The sequence below is a fragment of the Aquarana catesbeiana genome, linkage group LG01, assembly GCF_042186555.1.
Source record: "Aquarana catesbeiana isolate 2022-GZ linkage group LG01, ASM4218655v1, whole genome shotgun sequence".
NCBI lineage: Eukaryota > Metazoa > Chordata > Amphibia > Anura > Ranidae > Aquarana > Aquarana catesbeiana.
The window spans coordinates 983,659,098-983,676,268 of NC_133324.1; the positions used below are offsets into that span (position 1 = coordinate 983,659,098).

A 17,171-nucleotide genomic window follows, 5' to 3' on the forward strand; every position below is an offset into this window, starting at 1 on the left:
TGCCGCCACACACGCTTCTCACCATCTGAACCAAATACGTTTATCTTGGTCTCATCAGACCACAGAACATGGTTCCAGTAATCCATGTCCTTAGTCTGCTTGTCTTCAGCAAACTGTTTGCGGTCTTTCTTGTGCATCATCTTTAGAAGAGGCTTCCTTCTGGGAGAACAGCCACGCAGACCAATTTGATGCAGTGTGCGGTGTATGGTCTGAGCACTGACAGGCTGACCCCCCCCACCCCTACAACCTCTGCAGCAATGCTGGCAGGACTCATACGTCTATTTCCCAAAGACAACCTCTGGATATGATGCTGAGCACGTGACCTCAACTTCTTTGGTGGACCATGGTGAGGCCTGTTCGGAGTGGAACCTGTCCTGTTATACCGCTGTATGGTCTTGGCCACCGTGCTGCAGCTCAGTTTCAGGGTCTTGGAAATCTTCTTATAGTCTAGGCCATCTTTATGTAGAGCAACAATTCTTTTTTTTCAGATCCTCAGAGAGTTCTTTCCATGAGGTGCCATGTTGAACTTCCAGTGACCAGTATGAGAGAGTGAGAGCGATAACACCAAATTTAACACACCTGCTCCCCATTCACACCTGAGACCTTGTAACACTAACGAGTCACATGACACCGGGGAGGGAAAATGGCTAATTGGGCCAAATTTGGAGATTTTCACTTGGGAGTGTACTCACTTTTGTTGCCAGCAGTTTAGACATTAATGGCTGTGTGTTGAGTTATTTTGAGGGGACAGCAAATTTACACTGTTATACAAGCTGTACACTCACTACTTTACATTGTAGCAAAGTGTCATTTCTTCAGTGTTGTCACAGGAAAAGATAGAAGAAAAGATTTACATAAATGTGAGGGGTGTACTTACTTTTGTGAGATACTGTATTATCTGTGTTCTTCTGTATAAAAGTTCCTATGACTACGTGTCTCAGTCTCAGCCCCTCCCTGTGTAGGAATGTACAGAACTGGTTATAATGAGTGTCAGATACTTTCAGTTTCATTTCTCTCTTCTGCTCTCAGCGATGGCGTCTGTTGATCTGAGGAAGGAGCTGGAATGTTCCGTCTGTCTGAACATTTATACAGATCCTGTAACCCTGAAATGTGGACATAACTTCTGCCGGGACTGTATTGGTCGTGTGTGGGATACACAGGAGAGGTCTGGAGGTTATTCCTGTCCTGAATGTAGAGAAGAGTTCCAGGATCGGCCTGCACTGCACAGGAACATAACACTACGGAACATAGTGGAGAATTTCCTGTCCACCCATCCAGATCGGGAGGAGTCCGGGGTCTTCTGTACTTACTGTATTCACACTCCTGTACCTGCTGTGATATCTTGTCTGCATTGTGAAGCTTCTCTGTGTGACAATCACCTGAGAGTCCACAGCAAGTCACCAGAACACGTCTTATGTGACCCCACCACTTCCCTGGAGAACAGGAAATGCTCCGTCCATAAGAAGATCCTGGAGTATTACTGCACTGAGGACTCCACCTGTATCTGTGTGTCCTGCAGGCTGGATGGAGAACATCGGGGACACCAGGTGGAGACTCTGGATGAGGCCTCTGAGATGAAGAAGAAGAAACTGAGGAATGTTCTGCAGAAACTGATGGCAGAGAGAGAGGAGATGGAGAAAAGAGTCCAGAGTCTGCAGGAACACAGGAGGAAAGTACAAGGAGAAGCAGATGATGAAACAGAGAGAGTCACTGTCCTGTTCAGAGACCTCAGGAGACGTCTGGAAGATCTGGAGAAGAGAGTCCTGAGGGAAATCTCCGGGCAGGCAGAGCGGATCTCCGGGATAATCAATGATCTGGTCCAGGATCTGGAAATAAAGAAGGAGGATCTGTCCAGGAAGATGGGGGACATTGAGGAGCTGTGTAACATGACGGATCCACTGACTGTCCTACAGGAATCAGACACAGGTGACTTGTGTGATACTGAGGATGGAGATGATGAGGACAGAGAGAGACATGATAAACTCCTCCATGATGGAGGGGATCTGGATGTGGGGGGGATCTCACACACATTACACACAGGTTTATCTGATATCATGTCTCAGGTAAATGTAGAGAGGGGGGTTACAGACATATTACTGGATGTGAGGACAGCTGGTAATAATCTACATATATCAGATGACAGGAAAACTGTATCCTTCTCATCATCACATCAGAATCGCCCAGAAACACCAGAGAGGTTTCAGGATTATCAGGTGATGAGCAGTCAGAGGTTCTCCTCAGGGAGACATTACTGGGAAGTGGATGTCGGGGGGTCAGGATGGTGGAGAGTCGGGATGTGTTACCCCAGTATAGAGAGGAGAGGAGATCAGTCACGGATTGGATGGAATAAGAAGTCCTGGGGTTTGCAGAGGTGGGATAATCAGTACTCAGTGAGACATGACAGTAATAAGACCCCATTACCCGGCGATGTCTCCAGTAGGAGAGTCAGGATAGATCTGGATTATGAGGCCGGGCGGATCTCCTTTTATGATCTGTGTGACCCGATCCGACATCTCCACACCTTCACCACCACCTTCACTGAGCCCCTCCATGCTGGGGTATATGTAGGGGGGGGATGGGGAGGTTGTATAAAGATATGTGGGGGGAATCAGAAGTGAGAGATCTGCCCAGAGACATCACAAGGTGGATTATCTGATTGGTGATTGGTGGAATACTCATCCAATAGGAGGAAGCAGAGGACAGGAAACATGAGTGATTTATTTATAAAGCTGCAGGTTCCGGGGCCGTCATCTTCATCCTAAACCTCACTTCACTACCTAGTGTGTCACTGACCAGGAACAAGCATGCAGGAGGTCAGATTGTTCAGCCTTCACTGGCTGCATGCTTGTTCTGGGTCAGTGACACACTACATAGTGTAGCCAGGATCAGGATGACGGCCCTGGGGTCTCCACCATCACTCTCTATCTATAGAAGAAAGGGGTATTTTCAGCTTTGGATGGAGTGGGGGAGGATTAGAACCTCTGTCAGATCTTTATTTCTGCTATCTGGGGCTCCATTAGAGAGATTTCCCCTCACTTCCTGTTCCTGTGACAACATTTCCCCAGACAGGAAGTGAGGGGAACTCTCCAACAGCAACACAGACAGAAATAAAAATCCTTTTCTTTAGTAGAGTAGGGGAAGGATTAGAACCCCTGTCAGATCTTTATTTCTGTCTGTGTCCCTGTTGTAGATTTTCCCTCATTTCCTATCTGATAAAACGTTGTCACCAGAACAGGAAGTGAGGGGAAATCTCTCTAATGGAGCCCCGGATAGCAGTAAAAACCTGACAGGGGTTCTAATCCTCCCCCACTCCGTCCAAATCTAGAACAATAGGATTTGTCTAGACACACACTTTAATATCCACAATGAGAATTCCTACATTTCTGTCCTCACAGGTTCCTTTACATGACCAATCCATGGATCTGTGATTGCTCCTCCCCCTCACTGTGATTGGCTGTGATGATTATCACTATGAATACAGCCAGTGCTAGTCTTGTTCCTATTGGTTATGATGTGGAGGGGGCGGGGATTGTGGTGTGGGTGTGGTAATGTGGACAGGTGACGGGGGAGGGGTATACAGTCTCAGGAAGTGGAAATCCTCGGCTCTGTATATGGGAATATTGATCAATGATTGGATATAGATATAACAATCAGACAGATTGGACTATTACTAGTATAGCACAGACCCGAGACTGGTCCTGCTGCTTGGTCCCAGGTTCTATTCCCTGATAGGCCCAGAGCAGCCAGGCACAACGCATTTCCACCATCAAGTCATAGATCAGGCCTTGGATGTCCTTTTGTAGTTTATTTGCTTAAAAAACGGGATGGGGGAGGGGAAGTTTTAGGATACTCCAAAATGTCTAATAAACTGTAATGAAGGACAGACATGTGCAATTCGTTTTGTTCTGAATTCGTTTTTAATGAATTTTGATAAATGTGTTTATTTCAACATTTCCGAATTTCCAAATTTTACAATTTCCGAATTCCGAATTTCTGAAATTTAAAAATTCGAAATTCGGAAATTGGAAGATTTTAAAATTTGGAAATTTGTAAATTCGAAAATAAGAATGAAGAAAAAAAAAATCTGAGAATTCAAAAACCAGAAAAAATTTCCTTTCAAATTTGTCTGTTTGTGATCGTAACGAATACAAATTTATCCGAAGTTACGAATTATCTTAACGAATGTCGTATCTGAGAGAATGGAACGTAACGATATAATAATAATACATAACAATAATAAAACCTTTTTATTATTATTATTATTTATTTATTTATTATTAATTTGTTTAGATGCGGCATTTGTTATTTCGCAGAATTCGTAACTTCAGATAAATTTGTATTTGTTACGATCACAAACAGCCAAATTTGAAAGGAAATTGAAAACACTTATAATTTAATAGTTGGTTGTTGTTAGTTTTCTGGCCATACAATATATGAAAAATTGGCTGAACCCATTTTCGAAAAACGAACGTTCGGCCGTGACCGCAAACGATTGTGCCATCATGTAATGACCGATAAATCGTTCAGTGGACATAAATAAATCATTTTTGATAATAATGTTCTGATAAAGAATTGTAGAATTGTGTTGGGTTTCCGATCCTGAGAGTTGAATATTAGTTTAGGGGATAATAACTGCAGTATGATATGTATATTGTGTGTGAGGTTTATCACAGGAATAAGAAATGGGTGTGGTGTGGAGCTCTGTGTGTTTTATATGGAATTAGCGTGTAGTCGAGGAGTATGAGATATAAATTCGATCGATGGAAGAGGTGGTATAGATCGGGAGGAGACAACCTCGGCCCTCCAGCTGTGGTGAGACTACAAATCCCATCATGCCTCTGCCTCTAGGAGTCATGCCTGTGATTGTCGGGGTCTTGCGATGTCTCATGGGACTTGTAGTCTCACCACAGCTGGAGGGCGGAGGTTGCCTCCTCCTGGTATAGATGATCGATGGGGGCAGGACCCGGGTCCCCAAACCCTTTTTATGACAATAACTTGCATATTAGCCTTTAAAATGAGCACTTTTGATTATTCATGTTCGTGTCCCATAGACTTTAACGATGTTCGCATGTTCGAACAAACTTTTTTCATGTTCGCATGTTCTGGTGAGAACCGAACAGGGGGGTGTTCGGCTCATCCCTACCTCTCACATGTGTACAGATAGAGATAGTGGCGCTAATGTATATTTGTAAAGATATGAGTCAAAACAGCATGATACCGGTGACACTCTAATTCTATACAAAAAACAGTAATAAAGATAGGAATATAACACCCCGTGAAAAGTGTCAGTATAAAGATAAAAACATTACAAAAATCATAAACTGTGAAAAGTCCATGGAAAAAGTTCACATGAAAAAAATCCAGCACACCAGTAGTTTTTCAATCTTTCTATATGATAGATCTTCTACTCTTCCAACACACCACTGTGATAGTGACACCACTCCCTCTGAAGAGCGCACTCACCAGAATGTATACCTCCCACTCTCGTGTTTGGCAAAACAGCAATTGAACCATACCTGGGTTGCATGTGATGAACCGTGACTCCAATCTAGCCGGCTCCATATGTGAAAGACAAATGAATAAAGTGCTCCACATATCATGATAACGTTTTAACAAATTTATTAAAATCACTCCAAGCACACTTCAGTGGTTGCACTCAGTTTTAAACTGAAACAAATAAGCCTTTGAACAAATCCACAGCAAACAACAGGATCAATGATCCAACGGTGCACCGCGGTCACAGCGGACCTGAAGTGTAAACTGGTGTGTCTCTCACCCAACCTTCTAAGGCCCAGCAGTCCGATCGGTGTAGTCCTCTCCAGACAGCGGCATCTAATGTCAGTGCGATGGAATGCCGTGTAACCACGCCCCAGACATGTTTCGTCAAAAAGATTTCTTCAAATGGGATTGGTTACACAAGCGGTCCTTCAATCCTAATATACTACCCATGATCAATCATGTGACCATCATCAGTCATGTGATCCCCTGCTCCGCACATGCTCACTCATCGTGTCCCCATGACCGTGAAGCACCGGTACACAGATTAAACACATAACTGGAATAAACATTTTTATGGGGTGTTGTTAGAGTGCTGCGTCCAGCATTATCACATAAGACATATCCTAACTTGTAAAACACCACCAATTACAGTGATGATATGGATACGCAAAAAAAATAAAATATATATATATATATACATACATAAATATAAATATATATATAAAAATGAACGTTTCAACAGGAGATAATAACTATATCTAGTTAAAATATATAAGCTATATAAACTAGTCATGATGCTGTCTTATAGCTCCAAAGGGCAAACAATGCTTCAAGCACAATCAATATGTGTCAGTCACCGGCGCAAAAAATTTTGCTTTCCCTTTAAGATTTTGAGTTGCTGCATCCAAAAAAAAAACATTCAGTGAAATGGGATATAACAATAATCTGTGTGTCTGAGTGCGCTACTCTTTTTCCATACACCACTTTTTATGTCATTAAGTGTCCTTAACCGGTTCAATACCGGGCAATTTCACCCCCTTCCTTCCCAGGCCAATTTTTAGTTTTTAGCGCTGTCGCACTTTAAACGTCAATTGCGCGGTCGTGCGACGTTGTACCCAAAAAAAATTGACGTCCTTTTTTCACCACAAATAGAGCTTTCTTTTGGTGGTATTTGATCGCCTCTGCGGTTTTTATTTTTTGCGCTATAAACAAAAGAAGAGTGACAATTTTGAAAAAAACACAATATTTTTTACTTTTTGCTATAATAAATATCCCAATTTAAAATAAATAAATAAATAAATAAATTTTCCTCAGTTTCGGCCGATACGTATTCTTCTACCTATTTTTGGTTAAAAAAATCGCAATAAGCATATATTGATTGGTTTGCGCAAAAGTTATAGTGTCTACAAAATACGGGATAGATTTATGGCAGTTTTTTAAAAAAAATATTTATTTATTTTTTTAGCGGCGATCGCAATTTTTTTTCATGACTGCAACATTATGACGGACACATCGGACACTTTTGACACATTTTTGGGACCATTCACATTTATACAGCGATCAATGCTATAAAATTGCATTGATTACTGTGTAAATGTGACGGGCAGTGAAGGGGTTAACCACTAGGGGGCGGGGAGGGGTTAAGTATGTTTCCTAGGGAATGATTCTAACTGAAGGGGGAGGGGACGCTCAAGGGGAGGAGACCGATCAGTGTTCCTCCGTTCTGGGAACACAGATCGCTCTCCTCAGAGCTGACAGGCTGTGGATCTGTGTGTTTACAGGCAAACGCGGGTCCCGAGCAACGCGGCGGGCGCGCGCGCGCCCCCTAGACGGCCGGGTATCCCAGGACGTCATATGACATCCACCCAGGATGGGAGATCCCATCTGTGGACGTCATATGTCTATAGCTGGGTAATGAAGTGGTTAAATATACCTGATAGGTTTTTTTTATTATTGATTATGGGAAAACATATGTAATCAATTAACTAATAATTACTACAAACCACATCAAACCCCCCTAAATTTATATATATTTCCCACTTACATATCACCACACTACCAAAACATATATGTAAGTCACCAATATCCGACAATCTGTAAGTGAAAATTACTATCAATATAAGAGAGTTAACAAAAAGTCCATGTGCAAAGTGCAAATACGTAAATGAATGCTATGTTCAGCCTTTTCATTAGGTTCCGCTGTGTATCATCTGTGATTCATCGTGACTTTTTCACCATGTTCGTGACACACCACCACCGTATAGATTGGCCACTCACCAGATACTGAAGCTTCCTGAAGACGCATACTATGATGCGAAACGCGTAGAGGCTGTTGGGAGATTCTCAACCACGTGAGCGTGAACGTCCGGAACGAACAGGAACGAGGGGTGAAGCGCAAGCCGGATGCGGGGGGAATCCTTATCGCACACAGGCTAACTACGCTACTAGAGACACCTATCCATAACTGCTGGAATAGCTTAGTGCCGGCTCGAGGGCACTTTTAAACGTGAGCTGACACTTTGTATTTTAGCGATAATAAATACGTTTTAAACACATTGCGCAATGATCGTTGTCCATATATTTTGCATGAGGAGAAACAAAGCTCAGGCATAGCGGGTGTGGAACAGTACAAACAGGTGGAGTGGTTATCCCTATTAATGAACCGAAGGCATATTATACAAGAAGTATCTGGTGAGTGGCCAATCTATACGGTGGTGGTGTGTCACGAACATGGTGAAAAAGTCACGATGAATCACAGATGATACACAGCGGAACCTAATGAAAAGGCTGAACATATAGCATTCATTTACGTATTTGCACTTTGCACATGGACTTTTTGTTAACTCTCTTATATTGATAGTAATTTTCACTTACAGATTGTCGGATATTGGTGACTTACATATATGTTTTGGTAGTGTGGTGATATGTAAGTGGGAAATATATATACATTTAGGGGGGTTTGATGTGGTTTGTAGTAATTATTAGTTAACTGATTACATAGGTTTTTTTTTTATTATTGATTATGGGAAAACATATCAGGTATATTTAAGGACACTTAATGACATAAAAAGTGGTGTATGGAAAAAGAGTAGCGCACTCAGACACACAGATTACAATGCTTCAAGCACAGTCTGATCTCATTGACATTGAAAATATTAGAAAATATTAAAACATATGGATGACTTCATGTAAAGCTAAGTAAAAAGAGAAAGGTGATAATAAGCAATCAGTGGTCACTATACAGACATCACTCTTGCTATACTAGATCTTTCTATTGATTTAAACTGGAAGACTGGTGAACTCTGTAAGCCTATACAGTGAATATATAGCTACATACTATGGTGTCTGTATTAAAGGGCACCATCTTGTGTGCAGTATATATATAGAGTATATTATTATACAAGGGGACAGGTATCATAACCATGAGTTGGTTGCACAACCCCAAGTTATGATGTATAAAGGTCAATACATGAAATACACAATTATTAATGGGATAAAGGTGGTATTATTGCACATACAAATTATTTCATAAAAGGGAGATCTCATAAACTAAAAATCATTAATAAAGCAATTGAGGTCCATCTCAATGTTTAACCCCCTAGGTGCCATACATTTCATCAAGAAAATCCAGCGGGTTTCCCTCTGTGATAGGTCCCTTACTCTATTGGACCCCCTCCAAGAAGGATGGATGGTATCCAGACCGCAGAATTGTAACAGAGACGGGTCCTGATTATGCTTTTCTTTGAAATGTAGGGATACACTATGGTGACGAAAACCCAACCTGATGTTGGTGATATGCTCCCCAATCCGCACTTTGAGGAGTCTTTTTGTTCTTCCCACATAGAAAAGCCCACATGGGCACATCAGGTACACCACATGTGATAAATTGCAGGTGATGAATTCTTTGATATCAAAGGATTCACCCTCTCTATTGGTGACCCTCGTTGTCCCTCTATTGCTAATGTTGACCGTTTTGCAGCATTTGCATTTTCTACACGCGAAAAAGCCCTCCAGATTAATTTTAAGGGCTTGTTGATCTGGAGGGTCCAATAGCTTTTTAACGACCAGATCACCAGAATTCGGGGCCCGTCTATAGATAAACCTAGGTTGATTGTTTAGAATTTCTCCTAGATGTCTATCCCTGCCTAATATATGCCAATGCCTGCGGTAGATGTTCTCTACTCCTTTGTATTGGCAATGAAAACTGGATATAAAGCTCAACTGATGTTGATCATTAGAGTTCTGGTTCTCAGTTTTCTTCACCAAACATGAATCTCAGAAATCTCTTGAATAACGTCATTCAAGGATCCCTCAGTGTAACCCTTCTGTAGGAACTTATTTTTCGATATTTGAGCTTGTTGATGGAAGTCACTTGTTCTCGTTACGCCTAATTCTCAACATCTGTCCCCTGGGTATATTTCGGATCCAAGATGGATGATGGCCACTATGAATTGACAGAAATCTATTGGGGTCTGTGGGTTTGAAGTATACCTTAGTGATCAACCTGGTCTTCTCTTTTTCAATGATCACATCCAAAAAATTGACACTCCTCTCACTGATCTGAAGGTCCAACCTAATATTGTTAGTATTCTGATTAAGGTCTTCTAAGAACCTCATCACAGACTCAAGCGAGCCTTCCCAAATGAATAGGAGGTCATCTATGAAACAACGGTAAAATTTAAGTTGCGGACACCTATATATATATATATATATTTTTTGCGTATCCATATCATCACTGTAATTGGTGGTGTTTTACAAGTTAGGATATGTCTTATGTGATAATGCTGGACGCAGCACTCTAACAACACCCCATAAAAATGTTTATTCCAGTTATGTGTTTATTCTGTGTACCGGTGCTTCACCGTCATGGGGACACGATGTGTGAGCATGTCTCTTCTGTCTGTTATTCTCAGAGTGGATTAGAGATTTTGCTCCCTAACAATATATTTGGTTATTTATATTTAGCACTTCATAGAGAGATTTAAGAATAAATTGCCTTTTTTTAAAACTTTACATAAATTAATAAATAAATTATACATTATTATTATATATAAATTATACACCACATTCTTTTTTAGGTTATTAACCGATTAATCAAAACAATAATCGGCCATCTAATCGAATATGAAAATAATTGTTAGTTGCAGCCCTATATTAAACCCTCCCCCTCTTTACCTTCATATATGAGGCTCATTACAATCACCATCTCAGCATAAACTATGAAGATATAAGTCAGTAAAAGATCGATATCGATCACTTCTGTATTCTCCCATCATCTGTACAATCTCTACTATCTATCCCATTTATATTCCAAAATCCTCTAATACTTGTATACATAAAATCATAAAATCATCAATTCTACATTCTAAACATTCTTCCCCCTGACACTTGTCATGAGCGGCACTTTTGGCTGAACTGTGTAGATTGGAGAGGGGGAGGGGAGAGGAGGAGGAACACTTTACTTTCCTTCAATACATGTATTCATTAAGCTGCATGTCATTTCCAAATTAACCTGGTGTGGCGCTGCTGAGCAGCCTTCAAATTCATCAGTGGCGGTGCTGACATGGAGCCCCGGATAGTTTCTCAGAACATGTCATTTCCATAGTGACCTGCTGCTGTGCTGTTGAGCAGATTTCACAACTCCGGATGACTGGACACAAATTGACCTTATAATAAGTCACATCAGAGGGCGGAGCCAGGAGGTCACATAAAGGTCACTGCAAAGCAGCGAGTATTCTGACTCTGCATGTTCTAAATCTAAGCTGCCCATACATCATACAATCTGATTGTACAATTTTCATTTAGACTGTAAATCTGAGGGGAAGATCTGAGATGAGGGGAAGCTCTGCTGATTTTATCATCCAATCATGTACAAGCTAAAGTGCTTTTTTATTTTCCTTGCCTGTCCCCCTCAGATCTCCAGCGACTGAACTTCCAAGTGTACTTTCAGTGTAATTTCAGGTGCACTTTACACTTGTAGTTTGCACTTGTAGTACAAAGTGGATTTACCTTTAGTAAATAACCCCCAATGTATTTACTGCAGTTCACAGGTAAGCACCACATGACAAAATGGTTTTAATATATATATTTTTTTTTACACTTTATTGAGTCTCATTTGTAATTTGATTGGGATTTTCTCCAGCTTCATTGTATTACAGCCTGTCTACATTTCCACCATCTATCATCTGCTGAACATTATTGATCTTCACCATTGGTCTCCAGACTGTGGCCCTTTGCTATCCTATGTGGCTCTTGGGGCACTAATCCTTCTACCAACAACCGTCATAAATACACTGACCCCAACAAGGATGGGGCACTATTTGTCCTTCTGATCACAGGCTTGTACTCCAAGCCTATATTATTGGTTACCCCCAATGCTGAGACATCCCCCCCTCCCCCCACAGTCCAGGAACCCTAAAGTCTGAAGAACAGTACGCTGGAACTTATGGAGACCTCTGGTCCAGAACAACCACATTTCATCACTTTTTCAGAGAAGAGTTTCAGGTCCTCCTTGCCTGGTTGGAGATTTCACTTCATTCTCCTCGAGGTGCAACAATAACGAGTGTAAAACCCCTTTATAAAGGGGGGGGAAATTCCATAATTAAGCCTCCATGAGAAGATTGTAGCTCTATTAATGCATCCAATTTTTAGGGACGAGCTTTTGGGGATTGTCCTCCTTCAAGGACCAAGCAGTACTCCTTGGGCTGCCTGAAAGCTTGGCCTGCAAATTGGATGTTAGTATCACAACAGTACTGGATTGTTCTTCATATGGCAGTTTATCATCATACACTCCATTCCAGGGGGAAGAGTCAGAAGATTGAGGCTGGAGGGAAGAATGTGAAGAGCGATGGCCGCTCAGCCAATACAAACTCATGTCAGGCTGACAGCGGCTGATGTGTTTTCATGTAGCCACACACCAAGGGGGGACATGTGCTTAAGGGCCCATCTCTGGACAAAGCTGACTGCATCCAGGTTTCAACATTCAATCTTAAGAGAAAAATCTCACTTTTCCCCCAAATGTGAAAAGGGCCAGTCTTGTCTGCAGGGACATGTGACCTGCATGTTCACACGATACATTTACTACTTGGTTAGGGAACATGTATGTATCTTTGGGCTTCCATTACTACCTGAATATTGTTTGGGAGAAGAAATTGCTTGTCTGGTATGGACTTTGCACAGTGACAGGCTTAGGCTGACCATACATTATACAATCTGATTGTACAATCCCCTTTAACCCTTTGGCTGCCAGGTCCATGCGTCGTACAGAGCTGACAGCGGGGGTTATCACACACAATCCGGTGGCTGCAGCAGATGGTGTATTTGGCTCCTGCCAGTGAGGAGAGAGCGGGACCAAGCAACACCGTCTGAATGCACAGTATACAAATGATGCAACTTAGGCAATAAAAACAAATGGCAAGAACCAATCAGACAAGAGATGTGCCACTGAGCAGCTTTAATGCCAATGTAAATATTTGCTGAATTTAAAGTTGGCACACAAAACAAGAGATGTCCTAAAAAGCTCCATCCAGACCATAGTTGCCAACAGTCCCGATTTTCCCGGGACAATCCCTATTTTGGGACCCTCGTCCCAATTTAATCTTGTTCCGGGTGTTTTCCCGAATTTTTGGGTTTGTCCCGAGAAAATCGTGAGTGTTTTTGTAAAAAAGCGGCAACGGCTCCACAAAAATGGCCGCCGTAGCCTCCACGAGTCAGTCACAAAGTTGTTTCCATTTGTGTTCAGTGCGGGGAAGAGGGGCAGCCAATCGGCTTCTCTCTTCAGTGTACAAATAGAAAATTCTATTGTACACTGAAGCCTATTGGCTGCAGGGATTGGCAACCCCTCCCCGCTCTACATTAAACACAAGGAAGATGTGATCAGCCTCCACCACCGTCACCCTCCACCCCCGTGTGTCCGACGGGGCTCGGGGAATGGTGGGAGTGACGGGAGGGAAGAAGGGAGGCTTCACCTGGCTGTTCAGGAGTTTTCTGACGGACCTGTGAGTAGTAGTAGTTGTGGCCTGTCAGTGTAGTGGAGGAGAGGAGAGATGGGGGAGGGGGTGTACTCAGTGTATGGGCTTAGAGCTTTCCCTGCAATACTCTTCTCAAAGGCTGAGGTCCAGCATGGAAGGACCGGGGCTCCACTAGCTGGGGACATTGATGGTCCTGGCTCCCCTCTTGCACCCCATGTCACCACCATACCTGCACCCCCCTCCCCCCATGACAACACCATGCCTGCATCCCCCTCCCACCATGCCTGCACCCCCTCCAGCCTAGCCACCACCATGCCTGCACCCCCTCCGGCCTAGTCACCACCATGCCTGCCCCCCAGGTCACCATCATGCCTGCACCCCCAAATCACCACCCTGTCTCCACCCTTCCCCAAGTCAGCCTGTAACACCCCAAGTCACCATGCCTCCAACCACACACCTCTCTCCCCTTGTCACCACTCTTGAAGAGATGTAGCTAGACTGTAGCCAACACTCCGCTGGGGACACCTGATGTAGGAGGTACTGTACTGGGGAGACATGATGTAAGGAGGCTCTCCGCTGGGAATGCCTGATGTAAGGATGAACTCTGCTGGTGGCACCTTATGTAAGGACAGACTCTGCTGGGGGAACCTGATGGCATCTGGTGGCAGGCGACGTAGCAGGTGACACGCTCAGTGGTCCCACTGATTCGGCATTATGGTGAGTTGAATGATTTCATTTTAGATTACAATGTAATAATAGAAATAATGTGCTTCAATCATCCTGACACCATAACAACCATGGTGTCAGGATGATTGAAGCGCCAACACCAGGTGTTTGGAGTATCTTTATCTGCTGATGGTGAAACTCTGGAATACACATTGCTATTGTAGTGTAGGATCTGGGTCTGCTGTCCCTCCATCCTTCTCCCTCTACCCCCCTTTCCTCCTTTCCCTCTGCATCCCTCATTCATCTCAGACTCTAACCACACCCCATGTAAGCCACGCCCACTATTTCACGTAAACCACGCCCATTTTTTGCGCGGCGCACTGCGCGCCACATTTTTCATTTTTCCTATGCCACACCTACTAACGCATGCCCCGCCCCCTAATTATAGGCTGGCTCCGCCTACAGCCAAAAAAGTGTCCCGAAATGTTTTTTTCTAATGTTGGCAAGAGAGCGAATGTGCATTGTCCATACATACAATGCAAGACTATGGGGGTCATTTACCAAAGGCAAATCCACTTTGTACTACAAGTGCAAACTACAAGGGCAAAGTGCACCTGAAATTAAACTGAAAGTTCACTTGGAAATCTGAGGGGGACATGCAAGGGCAATAAAAAACAGGATTTTAGCTTGTACATGATTGGATGATAAAATCAGCAGAGCTTCCCCTCATTTCAGATCTTCCCCTCAGATCTCCAGTGGCTGCACTTCCAAGTGCACTTCCAGTGTAATTTCAGGTGCACTTTACACTTGTAGTTTGCACTTGTAGTACAAAGTGGATTTGCCTTTAGTAAATAACCCCCCCCCCCCCGTATTTCAAACTAACAAAAGGCACTTCAACAAAAAAAGTTTATTTTGTAGAAAACACAATGATCAGAATGAGAGGACAGCAATGACTGTAGCATGGACAAAGATTACAACGAACATTTCTGAAGGTTCAATAAATGAATAGGAAGTGTACAGGCCCCTGTTTGGAATGACTTCAGTATATCTGCAGCCACAGGACATCACTAGTCTCTCACACTGCTCTGGTGTGATTTTCTTCCACTCTTCTTCCAGTCTCCTCCACCGTTCCGTCACTGTAGTATGTTTATTGGCCCAAACTTTGTTACCAAGAACTTTCCACAGGTTTTCTATTGGGTTTAGATCAGGACTCTGGGCCGGCCATTTCAATGTTTTCAGCTTCTGGCTTTTCCCCATTTTGCTGTGTGACGGGGGGGCATTGTTGTGCATGAAAATTGCTGGTTGATTGTGTGATGAATGCAGGGAAGGAACCCCATGTTATCACTCTGCCATGTATCTGTATGAGAGGCCCAACTCCTGCAGCAGAAAACATCCCCCAAACCATGATGCTTCCCTCCCACCTTTCACTGACTTCTTTACACACTTTGGGTTCAGTCTTTTCACAATCTGATGACAAACATAATGCTTCCCATTTATATTAAACGTGATTTCATCACTAAAGTGAAGGTTGGACCAGTTCTCCTCTGTCCACACAACATGCTCCTCAGCAAAGGTTAGTCCAGCCTGTTGATGCTTCCTGCCAAAGAGAGTGAAAGGAATTCTGCTTCTGGACGGCCATCCTTGGTTTATTCGGCAAGTCACTTGGAACTGAAGTGTGTAGTTATTCCTGCGCTACCATGTAAAGGAAGAGCAAAAACCGCTGAACTGCTGCAAGCACCGAATATGGGTCAAACCCGACCCATACAGCAAGAGAGAAGATATACGTAGAAGTTGGTGCTGCGCTGATCTTAAAACATGGAACAAAACTATATTGCTAAAGGTAGCAGCACAAAAGTGTATTAAAAACGTGAAATAATATAAATATAAAAATTCAGAAACAATATAAAAAAAATATATACAATCACTATAAGAACACTTCTATACCCAATAGGTGCAGTATGGAATACCACAGTAATCGGTGATAATAGCAAAGTGCAAAGTGCAAAAAATCAATCAATAATGACTTTAAACCAGATGTGATAAATATCTAGCTGGAATGGGTAAAATCAATATACAATCACTAAAAACCTCAATAGATTGTGCAAATAAGCGAAAAATAATGTGCAAAAACAGCAATAATGAACTAAATGTGCGGAGTGCAATCAATATGTGCAGACAATGCAAAACACATATAGCCAGAAAACAAGGTCCAGTGTAGAACTCGTGAAAATTCAAGCAAAGCAACGGTGTGCAAAATATAATAGGACTAGGTATGTAGTCCAATGATATGTAGTCCTTCCCCCCCTCCCCCCACCTTCCACTTTCTTCGTCTTGCTGCTACCGACCCCTGCCCATTTGGAGATATATATTATGATCAAGATATACTTGATACATATCTCCCTTCTTATCATCATTGATTTTAGCAGGTTGAGTTTGTACTGTTTGCCTGTGTTATTTTCTCGTATATATGCACACGTCAGTGTTGCAGCCTATCTGGACCCGTTCGCCATAGACACATGTTTTTTACATTTTGAATTGATAAAATCCATTTATTTTTATTGATATTTTATTTTTTAATATTGCTGTTTATTTTTTGGCCATCTCGAAAAATATATTTTTTTAGATTTCTTAGATTGTCTTATTCTATTGCGGTTTTTGCGATGTCAGTCCGTCACGTCAGCACTTTTCAGTATGTATCTTAGCCCTTCGATACTCTGCTGAGAGTTCTCCCTCCTCCCTCCGCCGCGCCCATCCTACAGAGGACTGGGGAATTGACCACGCCCCTTTCGGTATCAAACAGGCTGTGATTGGCGGCTGGATTATAGAGTAATAGACCACCAAGAAAATGTCTGCGCCCATGATCTCCCGGAAAATGGCCGCCAATGCTAGTATCATATGGAGCTACGGGAAAATGGCCACCCATTGAACTTAATGAGAGATACTATTTAAGGACATCTACTATGCCTTCCCTTTATCCCCTGATGAAGTCACGTGACCGTGACATCACGCGTATGGACAGGATAGACATTTCAGACT

General features: G+C 42.6%; 1 protein-coding gene across 1 annotated transcript; it reads left to right on the top strand.

Moving 5' to 3' along the window:
* The first annotated feature begins 995 nt into the window (after positions 1–995).
* LOC141124016 (E3 ubiquitin-protein ligase TRIM39-like) lies at positions 996–2,884 on the top strand. The gene has a single exon (XM_073612090.1). It carries the CDS (start codon positions 1,032–1,034, stop codon positions 2,616–2,618), a length of 1,587 nt encoding a protein of 528 aa, XP_073468191.1. The 5' UTR covers positions 996–1,031; the 3' UTR covers positions 2,619–2,884.
* The last annotated feature ends 14,287 nt before the right edge of the window (positions 2,885–17,171 follow it).

Coding starts and splice junctions, on each gene's coding strand:
- LOC141124016 (XM_073612090.1), top strand. CDS start 1,032: ATGGCGTCTGTTGATCTGAGGAAGGAGCTGGAATGTTCCGTCTGTCTG.